We start from the raw sequence: 21,630 nt of genomic DNA, 5'->3' as shown, positions 1-21,630 counted from the left end.
AGTGCAAAAGAAGGTATGTCCCATTCACAGCTCCTCATCTGAATCTCAGCTACTGCTTACCTGATCTGAGATCTACTTTCAGAAAATAAAGTCTTTCCAAGATGTTTTCCTGTTTGGAAGAATAAGGAGGAGACAGAAAGGGATCTTCACGTGCCCTCAGAAAGGCAGGGCCCTTTTATACTAATTCACTTAAAAGAGGAAGGAACAGAGAACATCACAGAAAGCTAGGAAGCCTTTAGATCACAGATAACTAATACTTCTCACAGACCAGTATGCATTCTAGCCTCTGTCAGATCACAATTGCACTAGACAGAGGAGTAGAGCCTTCACCCTGAACTCCTTCAACCCCAAACTCTCTGCAATATTCCCCACCTGCTCTCTCTTTGATCTATCAGTCCTCCTTTTCTCTAATTCTGCTTCAGAAAAGACTCAGATGTTATGAATAGCTATTACTAAGGAAACAGAGTTGTAAGTTGGTGTCTCTGGCTTCTGAAAATCAGCTGACACAGTTAATTACATTAGCAGCTTTTTGGCTTTATTTTTCAGTGAGAAAACAAGTACCTCTTTCCCACAAACTAGGGAACCCTTGATCAGGTCAGGAAATAGCAAGAACTGCAGCCATTTCTCATGAGCAGAGAAATCCTTTCATGCATCCAGAATGTCTTTTTACCTCCTGCTTCCTCTGATTTCCTCTATTCAGTTTCCTCAGAAAAATCTCATTGTGTTTGTTAGGACCCTTCCTGCCTCTACCTTTTATGAGCATAGATCTAAAGTTAAAAAACAAACAAACAAAAAACACTTCATTCTTATTCTATAAGGCAAACATTCCCAAAGTAACCCCTGCTAGCCTCTCAAAAGGAGATTTGAGAAGGATCACGTGCAGCGTTATGTTCTCTCAGACCTTCCCAGGATAAGGCTCTGACTTACTTATGTACGTTTACGTTCACAGTTTGAACCTAACAATTTTGTCAACAGTCTGAACAGTCTGTGTGGAAGCTCTCTGGTTGTTCATATAGCCCTTTTATTACATATGGGTATTTCAGTTTCTTTGGAGTATGAATTTGGAACATGTCACTAAGGTTAATAACTCTTTCAGTATTGCTCCCAACACACATACTGGTACTATACGGTAGATGTGATAAATCCCAAATGAATCAGAGCAGTTTGGGGGGAATTAGAAACTAGGCATGTAAAAAAAAAAATCAGAGAAATTCTTGATTTTATAAAACATTCTTTTTAGCAAGGATGTTTCTTAGGAACAGTCTGTTAAAATAATCCCAAATTTTGTTCAAGAAGCTTTGTATTCCCTTGAGTTACAGAAACCATGTCAGCTTATGAATTTTAGGCTGCCCAAGCTTTGAACAGAAATGGATGTTGTATTTCAACTACAGCACAGCTGTTACTCTGCTACAGTTGTAAAACTGCTTGCATTCCAATTATCAGATAATCAAGTCTGATATACCACATTTATAATCAGAAATATTTGGGGTTAAAAATTTCAGCACCGGTCATTTTCTGTTTCAGGAATTGATACCAACATAAAGGACAGTTTGGGTAGAACAGTTCTAGATATTCTTAAAGAACATCCATCTCAGCAGTCGCTCCAAATTGCTGCTCTGCTTCAAGGTAAGTTATAGTCAATCATACATTTATTAGAGACAAATCAGAATATCATTGGGGAAAATTAAGATATATAGTATTTTCTGCTCTTATAATGTTTCTTTATTCAAAACAGAAGTCTTTTGAATTAAAAGGATATAATTGTTGCTTGCTAGATACACAAAATTGACGGGTTGAACGTCTGTATTTCAGAGATAACCCCTTCCTTTTTCTGACCATAGACATTAGTATGGTGTGTCACTTACACTTACTCTTTGTACATTCTTCATTATAAAATAACGCGTTGTAATATCTTACTGCAATTCCATTCAGTTATGATGGTGAAAAGATTATGAAAAGATTATGAAAATTTTCAAAATATTTCATTATATCTTTCTCTTTTTCTTTAAATTTCAAAAAAAGGCAATAATTCTTATCATTATACCCAAAATAATGTAATTTTATTGTACATATGTTTGTGTTTCTCATTTCTCATATTAGTTTCACGGTGTAAGACTGATGAAACTCCATTATTTACTTCAACTTTATACTCTAGAGGATGGTGGTAAAGTGGTGAGATAGTGTATGATTCAGTGTTATATTTCATTCCTTCTCTTGTGTGCAATTTCTTATTTTGAAATTTTCAGATGAGTCTTTCATTAGCTATGATTGATGGTATCATTGCTGCATCTCCACCTTTCCTATCCTTAAATCAGCAATCTTAATCAGTTCAGTGCGGTACAACAGATATGCTGGCTAATACTTCAGTCTGCCACACACCTGTATTTCTTGCTTATAGCAGATCACAAGGTGGTCTAATTCAGTTCATTAACTAGCAATATACAACATATATAATATAATAGCTGTTATAATGTGCATTTATGATACTGCATATAATACTATATAACAGTAATAGATAATAATATTATAATTATATACATACAATATATATATAAATAAATATATATATTAAATTTTATATATATATATAATTAATTATAATTATATAAGCATAGATTGTCTGTTTCAATGAACTAGCCTCCCAGTGATCCAGATCCTAGAGTCATCTATATCCCAAGTAACTGGAAGAAATGGCATCAAAATTAGGGAGCAAGATATGGGTGAGGACTGCCCCTGTCAGCAGACGAGAGCTCCCAATTTTACTCAGACCAGCTACAGAAATTTCAGCCTTTTTGTCTTCACTGAGCTGCAGTAGGAACATACCACTCTGTAGAGGAAAAGAGGGGTATGATCATGCTGAAACTGCCATAGTGGCATGAAGAGCGTCAGTCAGAGTTATCCCTCTCTTAGGCACCAAAGTCAACGGTCATTTCACTGTAAATCCGAGCTTAATTATATTGTTCTATTGTCAACTGAACTACTTGTCATTTTACTATTTGTACATTGTTCCGTCTTCTCTTTTGTATGATATCCCTGCAGTCTTAACCCCATTGATAACAAAGTTTCCTTTCACCCATTTCAAGTGGTATTTTGATGGGTCAGTATCTGCCCTTAGTGTTTGCCACACCAAAAAAAAAAACAACCAAAAAACAAAAAAAAGAACAAGGCTTTTTGGTGCTTTGACATGCAATCTTTTTAATAACAGTGCCTTCAAAGTATAAAGAAGGCTGCTTAGTAGCTTCAGCTAATAGTGAGAAAACTGTGCCCATAACAGGCAGCTGATTATTTTTGCTCCATCTACCTTATAGTCAGAAATGATGTGTAAGGATGAAAAATATTTACAAAGATGCCATTCTGAGCCTCGAGAAAACATGAGGACCCCTTCACAACTCCCCTGTCAAACCCATCTTGAGATTCTTTTACATAGCAAAGAGTTCACTGAAGCCTTAATCATCAAAGATAAAGTTTGAATTGTAAGATAAAGCTGAGAAATGAAAGCATGAGTGGCAGAATTCACTACTAGCATTACAGATGATAGCCTCCCTTTAAAAGCCAGATGAGTATATTCCCCTCTGAAGTATAAGCATGTACCCTGTTGTAGCTGAAAGATCAGCAAAACACTGGGATTTGGGGAAACCCGAATATACTGTAGCTGAGTTCTACTTCACTGGGGAATAAATTCCAAGCAAAGAAGGGGCAATTGCTGAGAAAGAATTAATGGTCCCAAATATATTCCTGTTAATGCTCCTGTCTCCAGTTACTCTCTGAGAAGGCTTACAGATTGTGTCATTCATGCAGACTTACATGAAAAGGAAATGAAATGAATGGTGTCAGTCAATCACTTGCTGGATTTTGCAAGAGTTTCTTCCTAATTTTTTTTCCTTGTGCGCACACAATGGAATTAAGTTGATTCTTTCACCTTGTTGCCAGGCTAGAGTATGATTTTGTCCCCTAGCTTTCCTATTACCATTTCCCCCTCGCGTTGTTATAAAACCTAGTAACCTTAGTGAGATCCCAGAGTGTCACTGTACAATATGTACTGCTAACACAGAGCAAAGTATTTGTCCCAGGCCCATACCTTTAGCTTTCTAAATGTGAAACAAAAGCTGAAAGATGCATATAAACAGATTGGCAGAAACAGACAAGGAAATAATGTGGCCATTATTACTGATCTGCCTGATAAGTAGTATTCTACCATCTAAGTAGAGGGGTAACAGAGTTGTAAGGAGAGTTCTGAGGGAGAATAATGAGTTGGTTTTGAGGATGTTTATGAGAAACTCCTTTGAAGGAAAAGAAGTTGCTTAAAAGAAGAAACTAATTTACTTCTTTGGAAGCAGATCATGGTGGCAGTAATATCAAAGCTGTTCAGCTGATTCTAAAACCTATAGGACTGTCAATCTTGGCTGAATAAGGGAGACCTCTATTATCTTCAGTAACATAATGGTAATCCTGCAAAGCCTTCAGAATTTGAGAACCCTGGATAGAAGTTTTATTGGTGTTCTGCCCTTATTTAAGAATCTTTACAAAACTACTTTTGACAGATTATAGGTTAAAAAGAAATACAAACTTTGCCAGGGAGTTTTTGGAAGTGATCGTAGTGTTTCTGTGATCTGTACATCCTTTTCCATCATCCTGAGAATATAGCAGCTGAAGTTCCTGCCATAATATTTGTGTGTGTGTGTTTGAAAAGTCTATCCACTTTTTGGAGAAGGTGGGCCATTATCTGCTAGAAGGAAAAAAAATGATGAGATTGCGTTAAAGAACAATCTAAAAATGGCTGAGTAAACTATACATCAGCTGCATTTTTTTTATTGTCTGTTAATTCTAGCCAGAATTATTTAAAATAACAATTCAAGCTTTAATTCTTTGTCTTTCCTATATCTCCCATCATCTTCTGTGTTTTGCTCAGGTCTGAGTGTTATTGAACTTGATTTAAAATACTTATTACCGTTTAGATTCTTTATGTGATAATGAAGAAATAGCTGTCTAGGTATTATGTACTCAAAGAGCAGAGTACTAGAACACTGTGCCAGGTAAATCTAGTTTAGTGGACACGTTTCTTGGATGTAGTGAAATGACAGCATTCAGTGCTCAAGCAGTTAACACTATTGGCACTTAGGGCTTTATAATTAGGCATTGAAGATAAAAGGGATGTTGCCAAGGCTAGTAGGCCTAAAATTAATCCGACCAGCTGTGTTTTAGTTTTAGCACATGCGAACGTGACGCAGGTGCGTATTATACCATCTTTCAACTCTTTCTGCATAGCCCACTATGTTCTCTATTAGAATCTTGCTCTTTTACTATTTCTAGAAACAGAATTCTTGTTATTGTGAAAAAAGGAGATAGTAGATAAACAAATGAGAAATGACAAGAGCACTAGGAAGGCACAATAAGCGCTGGTGCGTAGACAATATGGATGGAGATTTAATAGAAGGCTATTTCCTCTCTCTTCTGTTGAAGCTGCTAAAGAAACTAATGTCTCTACATGTTATCCAATTATTCATAAATGGAAAATGCATAAACAGCTGCCTGAATGGGAAGCAGAACCAGGCCTCCTTTCTTCTCCTCTCTGCTTAAATAACTGCGATGTCATTAGTACAGTCCTTGTTTTATTTATTCTTGCTTTCTCTTCCTCTCCCACTCATTCTGCAGATTAGCAGATCTTCTCTTCCCTTCAGTACAGATGGCCAGCCTAATGGAAGGATGGAATAGGTTTCCAGTCCAGGATTTCTTTGCCTCCTGAGAGAAGGAGAATTGTTATCTTAATCTTCATCTTTTGGGGGGATTTTTCATCTCTTTTTATATGGCTATTGTGCAAAAGCTGTACAGGATTAATTATGTTTATTAATTGTTTTAAGGTGCTGTTCAAGGAAGATATTTCTTCTTGGGACTTGAGATTCAGATACTCCCTTACCTGTCTCAGAATCACATTGATACTTGGGTACTTGTTTCTGTTTGTCTTCCCTGAACACAGGCACAGACATTCACTTACATGTCTGTATCTTAAGCATCTACTGATTTCAGGTTTCTCTGGGGTTAAGTTGAATTTGAGTCATTCAGAATTGTTCTCTGAAATTTAGAAGACTACAGTCTGCCTAGCCTCAGCTCAAGTCTGTCGCCTTAGCAGACCAGAAGGTAACAGTTATAACTCAGTTGGTTCTGTATGTGGTCCTGCTGTAAAGAGAAGCAGCAGTGGGTAACAGGAGCCTCTGGTGGCCTGGGGATTGCTCCTTCCCAGGGGAGCAAGTGAGCCATTTCAGCAGGAGCTTCCAGAGAGCTCATGGGCTGAGGCAGGAAGCAATGGAACTGCAGGAGTCTCAGCCAGGTGCTGGGAGAAGCGAAGAACTGGGCTTCAGGCAGAGCCTTTAGAGGGTAGAGAGTGCTGTGAAGATTGCTGCTGTTCAGGAAGACGTGGAGTGAACTAGGAGTAGGGACCCTCCTGCAAGGACACAGGTTGCAGAGAGGAGTGGTTTATAAACCTGTTTTTTAGCTCTGATCTAGTTACTTTAAAATTCTTCTATTTCAAAAGGTGAGTATTCAGATTCTAATCAAATTTGACTTTTTGAATTTAAAAGCCTTTCAGTCTCTTTGGGACTCTCTTTCAGTTTCTCATGGGAGGAACTCTTGGCAAATCCACTCCCATAACCTGGCTGACATAAACTCTTAAAAGGGAAAGGAGCTTATATTTCATTAAAACAATTTTTTTTTCTTTCATTACAAGCAAAGGAAGTTCTCTGAGGCTGTTATAACTGATAGGAGGCAAAGCATTACTCTAGAAGCTCAGGTTTATAAATAAGGCAAAAATCTTGACCCTCTTACTTGACTAAGGAATTAGGACTTAGAGAGGCTGAAGTTAAAGCAAGTTATTCTCTAAAGCCTAGGCTTTTACTGCTCCTTGAAGTTCAGCAGTCACTCCAACTGAGCTAGGCTGTGTTCTTTTCATGGCCGAGTTTCCTGGCACTCTACTCTGAAGAAAGACAGCTGTGTTTTTCCACTTACATATTAACACTTTCCCTTCTGCCTGGCTTTGGCCTGAAGACTGTGCAGAAACTGAGAAAGCCCTCATTCCAGCCATTTGACCTTTCCAACACTTACTATCTTCTAGGGTTCATTTTCACCACTGCTGGCTTTCCATTGCTATGTGACCACTTTTGTACTATTACTTTTTTTTGTGCACATATCCCTGTTTAGATTGAGTAAGGCTTTACTAAATTCAGATAACTCTAGAAAAGAATGCTACTAAATAGGCAAAGGTTTTGAGATTCTCAGTATTAATCCTCAGTGAATTGTAGCCTACTGTTTGAGTCGACAAATGTAAAATACTCCATTCTTCCCAAGGCAACACAGTGAGGAACAGTCTCTGAAGTGCCTATATTAACATACGCTTCCCTCGCCCCTTCCATGCTGTTCATGCTGGTGATCTGTGAAACATGGAACAGGATGATATGATACAAAAAATTGATAAAAGAAGCATTTGGAATCTGACAGGTTATGTTTAACCAGATTTTACTGTCCCCTATCATAAGATTGGGGAGCTTTTCTCTAAACTCTGTAAGACCATGACTGGAGAAATTGTTCTAAGTCATTAAGTGGTGTAATTGATTAAGATTGCTTTTTTTCTCTATTATCTGTCTTTTTGGAGTAAAGTGGTAGAATTCAGAGCACTCTCTCAAGTACTCCATAATCACAGCAGATGATGAGAACAGTATAATCTTTTTCAATAAGTTTGGGCAGGTTTTGAAGATGAATTTCTAGCCAGCTGCAGGTGAACAGACTTCTGCTGCTGGTAAAAGCATCCACCATTTTATTTGTAGTAGTTTGTCTTTGACTTTTAAAATAGATCAAGAAACAATGCTTTTGTTTCAAAGCCTGTCTCTTTGATAACGTTATGGGTAAGTACCTGAACTATGAGCTTTTCATAATCAAATCCTTGTCTTTATTTGTCATACCTATCAGGTAGAATTTTCAATGATATAAAATAAAGTTAGGAGGAAAAGTCCCACAGAAGTCCTAAGTTTTAAGGGTTTCACTGTGCCTCTTAAAAGGACACAAGCTTCCATTAGTCACATTCTAAACCTCTGCAGCATAATATATGCTGAACCTTTTGTTAACATCTCCTGGAAGGAACTGTGCAGTTTTTAAGTAAGTATTTATGAGACGTGTTGAACTTGGGGTTTCCTTCTCAGAGCTAGCCTTCAGGTAGTGCATTGGTCTGAAAGTGGAGCCTGACAAAGAATAAAAATACAGTATTTTTTTATGTGCATATTAGACAGCAAAGTTAAAGTTCTTCACAATCTCCCCTGCATTTTCTTTCCTAATAATATCTTTATTGGTCCAGTAATTTAACACTCATACCTGGTAGAACTCCATTTTAAGTTTGCTTTTGGACAGTTGCACAGTTATCAAGGGCATCTGTTCAGGCATCAACTCCTCCTTTCCCATACTTATTTTTTGGGTCTAGCCTCCCTTTTTATATCTCCTCCATCTCACACATTAACTTGATAAACAGTATAGCTGACAGAGCTGGAAAACATTCCAGAGTATCCATCAGGCTTCTTGTTTTCTTATGGTCTCTTACTTACAGCTCATCTTTACGTCTTTGCTTCCAGCACTACAGAAACAAATGATAGTCCCCGCTGTCATATGGAGAAATGTATGACAGAGGATCTAGGGGGCCATTGCCAGCCATCAGAGTTTAATGACACCTTCAAAACACATATTCTTAAAACATCCAACAACCTGCAAAGCGTTCTGAAAGTGCGTGCTGTTTCTCTGCTATTTCGCATTTCTTTTCCTCAGAGGCCTATTTTATCATAAACTGTATTTGATTTGGGGGGTTTGTTATTTAATCATGAATAAAAGCAAGCTTAACAAGTGTGTTGTAGACTGTAGAAATTAAATTGGGAAAATCTCACTTCTCAGAAACTCTTTCACTCTTTCAGTGTGATTTTGATGAAAGTAGTTGTAGTTTGCTTTTCTGTGTGCAGCACCATATATTACTGTGATTACTACCTGGTATTGCAAAGTGTATGTCTAAGCAACTTCACGAAATCAAGAAAGTGAAGATGCAGAATAACTGCCTGAACTGTGAACCAGTCATTCTGCTGGAAAACAAAGTCGTCATTGCATAAATTAATTTCTAATTTATTATTGAATATTTGTCCTACAATGACATTCATTAAGGTCTTGTTCCGTTGAGCTAGACTGTGTACAAATGTATATGAAAATAGTATGTGTGTACATATCTACACACAAAAAGAATAGTAATGAAATTGAAATTCAGCTAGTTCATCATTTTATATTTGTCTGTTTTTATAAACATTATCTTGAAGGTGGGACTAGAGGAATTTCAAAGAGGAATAGGAGGTAAAATTTAGAACACTTTTCCAGACTGATAATTAAAATTAAATTTTTGAGATCGCATTATTTCTTTCTCATGTGCTGTCTCTGTACCACAAACAGAATATTTGTTTTTCTTAACAGGATCAATATTTTTATTTTTTGTTTTCCTTGAATAAAAGCACTGTACAAATTTAAAATGAAAGAAGGCTCTTTCAACAATAGTAGTAGAACGGAACAGGTATGTAGATATTTCAAGGAGTCAGAAAAGACACTGTGATAGTCACTATTCATTAAGCCTACAAGGAGATTTTTATAACATTTTCAGCAGATTAGATGAAATAACTGGCCATTATAATGTTTTATAATACTTTAGATAAATGATTTATGAATAGTTGTAAGGTTGTGATATGAAAAATTCGAAAGACTTCCATAAAAAGCAAAGTAGAAAATCTACTTTTGATTGGAATAAAAACCCATTAAATCAGGAGTGCAAATCTATGTATATCTTTAAATTGCAGAGTATATGGAAACTGGAAATGCAAGTGTTTCAGAGGAACCCCCACTGGAATGTGCAGAACATCAGTCTTGCATTTTGTCCCCAGAAGTTTCTCCGTCTCCGAAGGCTAAAAGTAAATACTTGTGCTCTGTGAATGCAGAATCGTATCTTGAAGTTCTCTTTAATATTACAATTATGTCACTAACACATTTATACTAATATGCCAAATGAAAGAGAGAGATAAAGGAAGGTACTGGTATTGAGAAGCTTTTTATCTACCATGAACTAACTGGCTTAACTGCATATACTGTGGTCTGTGTCATATAGGAAAGCTCAGAGCTGGATTCTCAGAACGGACAAGGCACTGATGGATTACAGCGTGCTACACTATTGATCCTAAATCTTTTTAATTTATCTTTCATTATGTATTTCAAAGTGAAATATAAAAAAAGCATGCTAGACATGCCAAAATACTCTACAAACATTCACATTCAATTTACAGGCTCGATTTGCTTTGTCCTTGCCAGTGAGTACCTTTTTCTATTGTGTCGTATTTGGATGACTCTTTTCAAGGGTCATTTGGGTACTGCTCTCCCATTCTTCCTGCAGATGAATCTTCCACCATATCTGTCATGTACCGTGCCTATTACTATTGCAGGTACATGCTTTCCCCTTGTATTACATTCCCTGAGCATCACTGTTGCATGTACATGCTTTCACCTTGTGTTATGTTCTCTGATGAATTGCGTGAGGCTTGGGGATCCATTCATGTTTCCCATTGGGATACTGAACAAATATATGCTGTATGAAGATAAATATTTCCTTTGACATTAATGGAATCATTTATGGAGTCAACTACTGTATGCAATAGAAATAGGTTTGTCCCAAAATTAAGTAATAAATATTTTTTAAAGAAGTTCTGCTTCTTAGCGGTAAGGTCATGATCTCACATTCATTGTTTCCACTTTCAGGGTCTAAATAACGTAATATATGCTAGCTTGCTCTTGCTTGTGTATTTTGTAATCTGAATCTAAAGGAAAGAAATCGTACATTATTGTGCTTCCTCTCCATCTGTCTATCATTCTCTAACAATCTAATTTCAAATAATTTAAATCAAATGTGGAAGAAGGATGGCGATATCAATTATCTTCCTGTGACTTTCATGAAAATTGGTAGTTGGACAGAGGAGAGAGACCTTAAATAGTGCCAGCACTGAAAGGAAGGTAGGCAAAATTCATCTTTTACATATCCTTTTTGGAAGCAATGAGCTAGTCAGTTAGCATACGCTTACTGGCAATTCAGTCAGCACACTTGTAGTTCCCATCTTAGCACACAGAACTCATTCTTGTCCGGTGGGAAATAATGCAGAGCATAAGTGGAAGAACATGGGATTTTTGCACTGAGAGAGTGAGAGCTAGGGGACAAGGTATAAATCTGTAGATATAAATCTAGGCCTGTTTCTTTTTAAGGCAGTGAAACATGATTTTAAAATAATCTTAATATTTAAGTCTTCAACTTCCGATTTTTATTTAATGTTGAATAATTTTAATTTTCTGATTAGAAAGGTGAAATAAACCTACTTACAACTTTTGTTTCATTTACAATTTTTATGCAAAATTACCATTGACTTAGAGTAACAAAAGTTTTGAGTACAAATTTCTATTACGTAGATAGTAAATGACAATTAGATGCTTTTAATTTACAGCTTCTGTTCTTGGCTCTGAAAATCTCAGTCCTGACTGGCCAGTAGCTGTAATTTTAAAAATATTTTAGAATAAGTCATGTCATTTATGCTTACTTAGCCTAAAAGACTATGAAAAATTGGCTATGAAGATAAATGACACAAAAAGAGCTCTAAACTAAGCAGATACAATCTTACCTGATACTTCTTTAGTAAAGTTCATGAATGTACACATTTTATGTATGCAGAGCTGAATATGCTCAGTGCTTTTCAGCATTTCATTCCCAAGGATGGGAATAATCTCTGTATTGTATAAAGATTATATCATATCCAGCAATATGGATATGCAATATCCAACCTTGGCAAGAGAAGGGGCTTCTTGTTTACACCTGGAAAAACTTAGTGTTTACTCACACGGTCACTGTTACTACTGAAAGTAGCTGTATGAGCCACATGCAATGGATTGTCAGAGCCTAATGCAGGCGTTCATAACAAGTAGCTTTTTATCCCATGGAGGTCTCACTGCTGGCAGTGGGCTATCTGCAGAAAAGTTAACACACAATGTGATTCTAATACCTATTACTGCTAGTTATATTTCTAATAGTGGCCTTCAGTTACTGCATAAATATAAAGTCTGATTTTTTATCATTTTTCTGGGTTGCTTAACTAAAGACGCCAGATAAATGAAAGAGAGATCTATCTGATAAATGAAAGAGAAATCATGAAATATAATGCAGAACTTGCCAAACATGGATTTCTAATAGGCTACTGCAGAGAGGCATATTTTAGACATGGGTTTTACCCAGTATATCCTGCCACAGTTCCAGGAAATTTAGTCCAGGAAAATGAGCAAGAAATTAACTCCTTCGATGGGACAGTTGTGCATTCTCAAAAACTTGATTTCAACCTACTTACAGTTTATGGAACCTATATAACATCTTATTTGCTCACAGCAACAAACAACAACCCAATGCAGAATATGGGACACTAGTCTTATGTGTTTACATAAACCTTCTTATTCTTGGATTAATCTTTACATTCTCAGATAGCTGCTATTTCTAGCCACTTTTCAGGGTTAGGAAACAGAGAAAGGGTAAGTATATATTGTATTTCATCCTTAATAAATATAAGGTGCAGGGGAATGCAGGAGCATGTAAATTATCTCCAGTCATTCCCTTTCTGGCATGAGATACCATTACATTTTCCTTTTTTTGGACTTGGGCATGAAGATTGCAGTTTAAATGATAATGTACAGAATATAAGAAATACTCCACAGAATTTTAAAGAATATGCATTTCCTTTCTGGGCACAAATTACTCCTGGTATTCTAATTATTGTCTAATTGTTTGTTTTTAAAGGTGAAGCTGTGACTGGAGAATTATCAAAGCTTCTAGATGAAATCAAATTGTGCCAAGAAAAGGAATACTCTTTTGAAGATCTATCTCATACAATATCAGACCATTATCTGGACAATTTTAGTAAAGTGTCAGAGGAAGAATTTTTGACCAGTGGAAGCCAAACCAAGCTTAATGTGGTAAGTAAGACTGGATGTAAAGACAATATAATCATTTTTATTTGCTTTACTTTCTGCATATTCAAGAAAGAAATAATCAGCAAGAATAATACAGGTCTAATTATAGTGAAAAACAAATATAGCATATACTCATTACAGATTTAGAATTTAATATTTCCCTTAATTTACAAAGGTATTACTTACCAGAATTAGGAATGGCTTTGATGGCACCACTAATGTGAGCAAAAGTTCAGACTAATTGTCCTTTTGAGCATGGAGGGTTTGGGGAAGGATTTTATAAGTAATCATTGAAATCAGTCTTCATACCACCATACCTGAGACTAAATGCTTGCAGAATCTGATGAGAAGTGCTCAAACAAATTAGAAGCTAAGCGTCTCCATATACATTATATTATTATATGGCTTTTGCAATAGGCTAATGTGTGTGGCTGTGTGTGTTATACTGGAAGCTGTTGTGGTTGTGATACTTCAGCGACTTCCAACTACAGCTGAAAATTTGATTTCATTAATACTATTCCTGTGAGTAAAGTGCTATAGGATTCATTTTTTCATTCCAGGGTAACAAGGCAAATTTTTAAAAAATTGAATTCTTTCTTCTTCAGTAGGTAAAGTAAATAGGATTGCCCAGGGAATAATGCGTAGAACAGGGAGAAAATGCAAAATGCCAACTTTCAATTCATTTCTTTACAAGTTAAGAACAATTATGCTCTCATATGTGGGGGAAAAAATGTAGCAAGTTAAGGAATTTTATTTACTAGAGGATTTATTACAATATATGTAGACAGAATGAGATTTACAAAGATGGATAGGCACCCAAAAGTACAGTAAACATTTTTGTAAAACTCTTCTAGATGCCTGAGTGATTAGATGTATAACTCATTGAAATCAGTCTGCACAAGATACTGATCTCATTTAAGCATTTTTATAGGTCTTTCTAGTGTCTTTCTGTATTTAGGTGCTAATTGCTATTTAAATCTGCTCAGCCTCTATTTTGCAGAAAATGCAGTCTATTAATCCTATCTATTCTGACTGCAGTTTTTACTGATCTAAACTAAACAGAATGTGAAAAGGAACTGTTCAGACACTAAATCTGTAATTTACATGCAGCAGGCAAATACAAAGCTAAATTAGACAAAGATGTTTGCTGAGATTTCATTTACTTGTGTGTTGACCTAAAGGTGAAAAAAAATCTTCAAAAATGGTAGCTCATTACTAACAAATTTGGGAGAAAAAAAGAGGTTGTTTTCTGTTTTTTTTCTTCCCCCAGCTTAATCCTAAGAAAAGCTGAATTTTAGAATTTAGACTACGTGGCTTGATCCCACATAAGAAAGATTTTTTTAAGGTATTATGGGAATGTTAACAGACAGTAAATCACAGAATCACAGAATCACAGAACGGTTGAGGTTGGAAGGGATCTCTGGAGATCATCTAGTCCCTGCTCAAGCAGGGTCCTCTAGAGCATATTCCCAGGATCGCGTCCGGGCAAGTTTTGAATATGTCCAGGGAAGGAGACTCCACTACCTCTCTGGGCAACCTGTGCCAGTGCTCTGTCACCCTCACAGGAAAGAAGTTTTTCCTCAGGTTCAGATAGAACTGCCTGTGTTTCAGTGTATGCCTGTTGCCTCTTGTCCTGTTGCTGGGCACCAGTGAGAAGAGTTTGGCCTCATCCTTATGACACCCTCCCTTCAGATACTTGTACACATTGGTCAGATCCCCTCTCAGTCTTCTCTTCTCCAGGCTGAACAGGCCCAGCTCTCGCAGCCTTTCCTCATATGAGAGATGCTCCAGTCCCCTAATCATCTTCGTAGCCCTTCGCTGGACTCTCTCTATTAGCTCCATGCCTCTCTTGTACTGGGGAGCCCAGTACTGGTCACAGTACTCCAGGGGAGGCCTCCCCAGGGCTGAGGAGAGGGGCAGGATCACCTCCCTCGACCTGCTGGCAACACTCTGCCTAATGCACCCCAGGATAATGTGGCCTTCTTGGCCCCAGGGGCACATTGCTGGCTCATGCTTGACTTGTTGTCCCCCAGGACTCCCAGGTCCTTCTCTGCAGAGCTGCTTTCCAGCAGGTCAACCCCCAGCCTGTACTGATGCATGGGGTTATTCCTCCCCAGGTGCAGGACCTTGCACTTGCCTTTGTTGAACTTCATGAGGTTCCTCTCCGCCCGACTCTCCAGCCTGTCCGGGTCCCTCTGAATGGCAGCGCAGCCCTCTGGTGTATCAGCCACTCCTTCCAGCTTAGTATCATCAGCAAACTTGCTGAGAGTGCCCTCTGTCCCTTCATCCAGGTCATTGATGAATATATTGAACTATTCTGGACCCAGTACTGACCCCTGGGGGACACCGCTAGCTCCAGGCCTCCATCTTGACTCTGCACCACAGACCACAACCCTCTGCGCTCTGCCATGCAGCCAGTTCTCAATCCACCTCACCGTCCACTCATCCAACCCACACTTCCTGAGTTTACCTGTGAGGATGTGATGGGAGACAATGTCAAAAGCCTTGCTGTAGTCCAGGTAGACAACATCCACTGCTCTGCCCTCATCTACCCAGCCAGTCATTCCGTCATAGAAGGCTATCAGATTGGTCAAGCATGATTTCCCTTTGGTGAATCCATGCTGACTACTCCTGATCACCTTCTTGTCCTCCAGATGCTTAGTGATGACCTCCAGGAGGAGTTGTTCCATCACCTTTCCAGGGAGGAATCTAAAGGCACATACAGACAAATCATAATGGAGGACTTCATTACATTTTAGTAGGTTGCAATATTCTTTTGATGGAATGATTTGATATAGTAGAGTATATCTTGGAGTTAAGAGTCACTTAACTTCAAGATATATAGGATAGAGTCTGTAGCACCATAGCTCATCAATACATTGCATGACAGATACCTGCCCTGAGGAACTTCCTAGTTCTGTTCTTGTAATTATCCAGACTGGGACCATTTAAAGCATGTTTTGGCTGCTTCCCAATAGTGCATCCAGCTTTCCTTTCAAATAAACTAGAGCAGGGTGATGGTGCACACTTCCAATATGAAGTCAAGATGCAAGGCAGAGCACGTTTTCTCCTAGTGTAGGCCCAACTATACAGGTCTATGTGTAAAGGACTTTCTACTGTAATTTGTGATTATCTTGTCTCATCTAAAAGATCCATTTCATGGTTTTAAGGTATTTTAAGGTCTCTCAGTCTGTTCTCCTGGCTGCCTAATAGCCAAACAGAAAGTTGCTCCCAGTTTTGAGGTGGTGTCTCTCAGTTTTGGGGAAGTGCTGCCTTCCCTTGGGTATGTAGAGACCTGTACAATGTATAGGTGATCTGAAAACCCACACATGCTGTAGGGGGCCTGTCCAAGAGTAACCAGGAAGAAGCACTAAATAAAGAGATATGTTTAGCTCTGAAAATGTGTGCAAAGGTGAATGCTGCCAAACCGTCCTCAGGGCAGGACAAACAAGCGCGGTCATGAAAGAAGTGAAAGGATAGAGTCAGGATTGAGGAAAGGGAATGAGTATTTATGTATAAGAGCATGGAGATACAAGGAGAAAGAAATAAGTGGAGACGTGTATAGATATGGAGAGTGAGAAACAGATTCTTGGATCTATATTAGAAAAGGTAAAGATTCTTACAACTTTTTTTGACTCTAGATTTCAGCTCACTGGGAAGCTTCCATAAATCATCTCAGTAGGGCAGTAGGGCGTCCCCTGTTAACTGCATTCATTCAGCTCACATTCATTGCTGCTGCACGTGCCAGGGACAGCATATGGGTGAGAACTGCACTAGGTGTCCCTCTACAAGCTAGCGCTTGCTTCAGCTTCAGACAAGCAGCTCCTTCCCTAACAGTGATCCTGACTGTGCCAACTTGCCAACAACTGCTCTAAACAGGTGCAGAAGACAGGACGCCGTTGGTAATGCCATTTCCTGAACAAATTCTGATTCCAGAGACCAGTGCAGGCTTTTCAACTTTGCCTGTAGTCCAGATGATCAGGATAGATTCCAAAACCCAAGTCATGACACTTTGTGACCCCTAGAGAGAGTCTCCAAAGGAGCTGGCTTCCAGGAGATATTTTTTCCCTGCCTTTGCATCGTGCTGTTCTTCAGAAAATTAGCAGGCCAAGATTGGGGAACTTCAATGGGGAGTAGTAGTAACTTGTGGATCAAAACCTGATCAGATGGAGATAGGAACAGCAGGAGCTGGCTCATGAGCCTAGCATGGGCACATGGATGAGAAAGCTGCAGGAAGCAGGTGTTGGAAGTGTTTTTTAACAACTGGTTCTATTAAAGAGGGTCAAATTAACAATGGCACTACTCTGGCTAGATAAGGTTTAGATAGATTCAGGACTGCAGAAAGGAATGTCCATCAATTTAGGATCCACAGTCTGTAATTCTTTCCTGAATCTGAGTGCTAACCTCTGTTCTTTAAAAGAGCAGGGCTCCCTATTTTTGTTTGGCATAAGGGTAGTGGGGATGCCCGCTTTTTGATGTAGTAACTTGTCAGTGAAAGACCATCTGGCAAGTGGAAATATGGGTTCAGTTCTCTTGATGGCATAAGGGAGAGTTTTAACATCACACTTGCAGTCTCTCAAATAAAAGGCCTTAGGCACCAACCTGTTGATCCCCTCCAGGATTCTTTATACATTTTACAATGACTGGAACAAGCAATCCTGAGAGCAGGACTTATGACTCCCTATTCACTAGTAAATTCCGTTCCTTTTCTGTCCTCAGTCAGTTGTCTTGCGCTGCTTGTTGCTCAGTGGTACAGAACCTACAGAATACCACTTTTTCTTTTGAAGGAGTTGTGGTTTCAAACTTCTTTAGGTCAAGAAAAGAATTGAATCCAGTCTTCCATTTCAGGAATTATTGATCCAACCACTCAGGTCCCAATATGTTTTGGACTAATGGACCTCCTCCAGCCTTCAGGACAAGCTTTTCACCATGTTTTGCCTTGAAGACACTGCACATTTTATTGTGTAATGTGTTTCGCTTGACCAGTTGTGTGATATTTATCCTGGCCTTCAAAATGGGTCGTGATAAAGATATTGTTATGATGAGAGCACGCTTACTGGGTCACGATAGGTTGAAGAATGGACGTTTTCTTGATCCTATATGGGGTTAGGAGGGAGATGTGTCCAAGCTGATCAGCCTACAAAGACTATGAGGCTTTAACAAAACCAGAGCTTTATGTGCTTACAGAATCTTAAAGAAAGACAGGAGGTAGTGTTGCACATCTCTGCGGTTAGGTGACATCTGAAAGAGAGCTTTTTGGATCAAAAATTTTGGGTTAGACACCTTAATTCCAACTTACTCCTCAGCTTTATGTTGGCTCTAAGTTTCCATGGGACATGGAGGAATTGATTAGGAAAACTGAAGGGCAGGAGCTTGAGGCCTGGAAGGGTTGGACATCTGAGAGGGGGGAGGGGACAGTGAAGCAATTAGTACAAATTAGGAGAGTAAAAATAGACACCGCAGTGTAAATGTGAATAGGAGCAGATGAGGAGATGAGTAAAAATGCCCCCACAGCGCACTTCCATTCCAGAAGGTGAAAGGTAAACCTGGGTAAAATTTCAGGTTCTGGAAGAGCAGACTGTGTTAGCTTCCTGAACAGGAGGACAATTAATGAAGAGGATCAACTGTGAATGCTTGTTTGTTGGATAACGCAGAATGAGATGAGAAAAAGTTACTTGATCATTTAATTGAAGAGCTCATTATAATGAAGTTGACCCCCACCCCCAAGAGGGTCAACTAAAGCTACATGGGAAACTTTAAAATTTTCAGTGCTTGATTGTTGCGACTCTGGCTTTCTTCTAATATACTTCTAGTGTGCTGTCATGTAAAATATTATTTCCATGGTTTGTTAATCTATCCTCATCTGTCATTAAAACATAGGTAATTTGAGTTATCAGGCAACAACTCTCTGTTCACTGTCTCCACAAAATTAAAGGCCTGACTGAAGATAATTTTGCAATTGGGCGTATGAGTTGCTTTGTCATTTCAGAAAGAGCTCTGAAAAGACATACACCTAGGCATCGTTTTAGTTGGAATTCCCCATCTCTCTCAAAGGCGGCTTGTACACTGAATGCAGTTGATGGGTGGATTCATAGATTTTTACTCCCAGTAGCAATCTGTATTTTTTTTTCTTTTTCATTTTGTCCATTGTGACTCAAATATACCCTTTAATTCCCCTTTAATACTCTTTAGGCCCTGACAGCATCACAGGCAAACTGGGAGAGCTTTATACCCATGTATTGTTCAGTGGTGACATACTACAGTATTACAGTAACAATTACAATTAAATTCCAGTTAACTAACAATTACAGTTAAATTACAGTTTTACTGTGCCTGCTAAATGTATACATTGTGCCTCCAAATATCTGAGATCTTACTATTCAGCAAGTGAGAAAAGGTGCTACGTGCTGTGCTTCAAACCACGTTTTTTCAAATTTGAGATGGAAAAAGACATAGGAAAAATCCTTGATTCTAGCACAGCCTAGATAACAGGCATTCTTTTTAAAAAATAAAGCCATCTTAAGCATGATTGCTAGCAAAATCAGCTTTTGACAATAACCTTTTGTAGTTTCAGTTTTCAAAAAAAAAGTATAGCTTTTAAAAATATTTATTTTCCAATAGATGGCAGTCTGGCTCAGTAATTTCAAGAACAAAAGCAGCCATCTTATATAAGAGTTTTCCAACTTTTTCATTGCTATGTTAAAGTCATAGATTTTTAACAAGGTTGATAGAGCAAACTGCTTAAAAGTAAAAGTCTGAAATTCTTTTAAGAAGAAATTTTACTGAACATCACAGCATACATTTAAACTACAAACTAAAATCTCAGGGCCAAATTTAGAAGTAGTTTATAGCTTAAAGGTTACACGTTAAGTGCATATTCAAGCAATCTGTGTGAGTTCAAGAGCAGGTAATAAAACTTAAATGGGTGTAACTTGCAAACCAGGGATCCAGAAGAATTAAATCTGTCAGGAAAACAAACTGAGGCACATCAAAGTGCATGTTGTGAGGAATCTTTGAGAGCTCTGAAAAGTAAATTGTTTTAATTTAGATTCCTCTGTTCTTAAAGTAATAACTAACATCAGTACAGGTTTCCTGTCAGGTTTGATATTCCTGTATACGTTTTCATGTAAGAACAAATTACTCTGAACATGATATTAAAAACAGAAATATGCCGCATTTATAACAATACGTTTTTTCATTATGTTTGTGAATGAGAAAAAGCAGAAAGGACGAATACAGCTTTTTTTGTCCACTAAAAAAATTCCTGTGAACACCACTGAATGATATGCTGCTTTTTATTTGCTTTGGACAGACTGTGATTGCAAAACAAAAATCTATTCATACGAGCTTCTACACTCCCAGATATATGTATATACACGTATATACACAACTTCTGCAAATTGGAGAGAATGCATCTCAATCTTTTCCTTTCATGAATTCGATAATTTAATGAACATATTTCAGAAAAATATTGACTCTTAAAAGAGTCAAATAAAATTGAAGATAGTAAAAACATGTAGGATTATGGGGACTGCACTACAGAGGGATTTCACAGAAGTGGCAGCAATATATCTGATTAAATTTAATGTGGTTATATAATACATAATACAGGCTGGCAGCAGTAATTTATATTTGAACATAAAGAAAGGTTCTGTATAGTCTCAAGAAAAAGATTTGCATTTCATCACAGGCATATAAATGTCAATTTCTGCTTACTTCTGTAATCCAAGACAGGAAGTTGATACTTACATGTATTAAGAGAGAATGGAAAAATTATGCTTTAAAAATTCTTACATTAACATGGCTGAAAACATTGACCATACATATTCAGGGAGGAGATTCACTTTTAGCTCTCTCATCTCAAAAAACCCAACAGGTGAGGGTATATAAAGGCACTAAAAATATGATTGCGTTTGGTTTATATCTAAGGAGAGATTTCAAAGGATAGAGCTGTTTTTGAAAGAAGATGGCTAAGAATGAATATATTGGAGGTGAATAAAAATTATGCATGGTACTTTAAAGTTATTTGTATTCATTTTGTTCTGTAATGTAACGAACAATTTCGTTAAAAAGCTACACATACAAAATGAATAAAAGGGATGGTTTTTGATTTTACAGAGTAATAATCAATGGAATTTGTTGTTAAAAGATAGGGAAGCAAACAATTTGGTAGCATAATTCAAAGAACCAATGATACTGATTATTTAACCTAATGTTTAAATAAATAATGGCTAGGCTGAAATATTGTAAGGGCTAAGAGTGACCAAGTATGCTGGAAGAAAGTGATAGTTATCTTGGATCAAAAGTTGTATTCTGTAACAATATTGTACACTTGTACATATGCATTTTTGAAATATAAGACAAAATTTTGTGTGACAATGCTGATGAGTAAGCTAGAAATACATACAGTGGCTGAAGATAATGAGAATACATCCAAAACACACTCAAGAACTATGTTGTTTGCTTATTAATTTAGAAATAGTAAGACAATTAGGCCTAATATTTTGGGACTGCATGGAAACAAGTATGCAGATTTATATTATATTATATTACATTATATTATATTATGTTATGTTATAT

The 21,630-nt window shown here is 37.6% G+C and overlaps 1 protein-coding gene across 9 annotated transcripts in view; it reads left to right on the top strand.

Annotated features, from left to right (window-relative positions):
• Positions 1-21,630, top strand: part of ANKS1B (ankyrin repeat and sterile alpha motif domain containing 1B) — a 442,229-nt gene that overhangs the window by 69,576 nt on the left and 351,023 nt on the right. For all 9 annotated transcript variants that reach the window (XM_068938515.1, XM_068938509.1, XM_068938473.1 and 6 more), the window contains 3 exons: positions 1,525-1,626; positions 9,861-9,971; positions 12,878-13,053. In XM_068938515.1, coding sequence (XP_068794616.1) covers positions 1,525-1,626; positions 9,861-9,971; positions 12,878-13,053 — 389 coding nt within the window. The remainder of the gene's footprint in view (positions 1-1,524; positions 1,627-9,860; positions 9,972-12,877; positions 13,054-21,630) is intronic.

This window comes from Struthio camelus, chromosome 1 (genome assembly GCF_040807025.1).
Source record: "Struthio camelus isolate bStrCam1 chromosome 1, bStrCam1.hap1, whole genome shotgun sequence".
NCBI classification, from domain to species: Eukaryota; Metazoa; Chordata; class Aves; order Struthioniformes; family Struthionidae; genus Struthio; species Struthio camelus.
The sequence above is the reverse complement of the archived record's forward strand: the minus strand, read 5'-3'. Positions and strand labels throughout refer to the sequence as shown.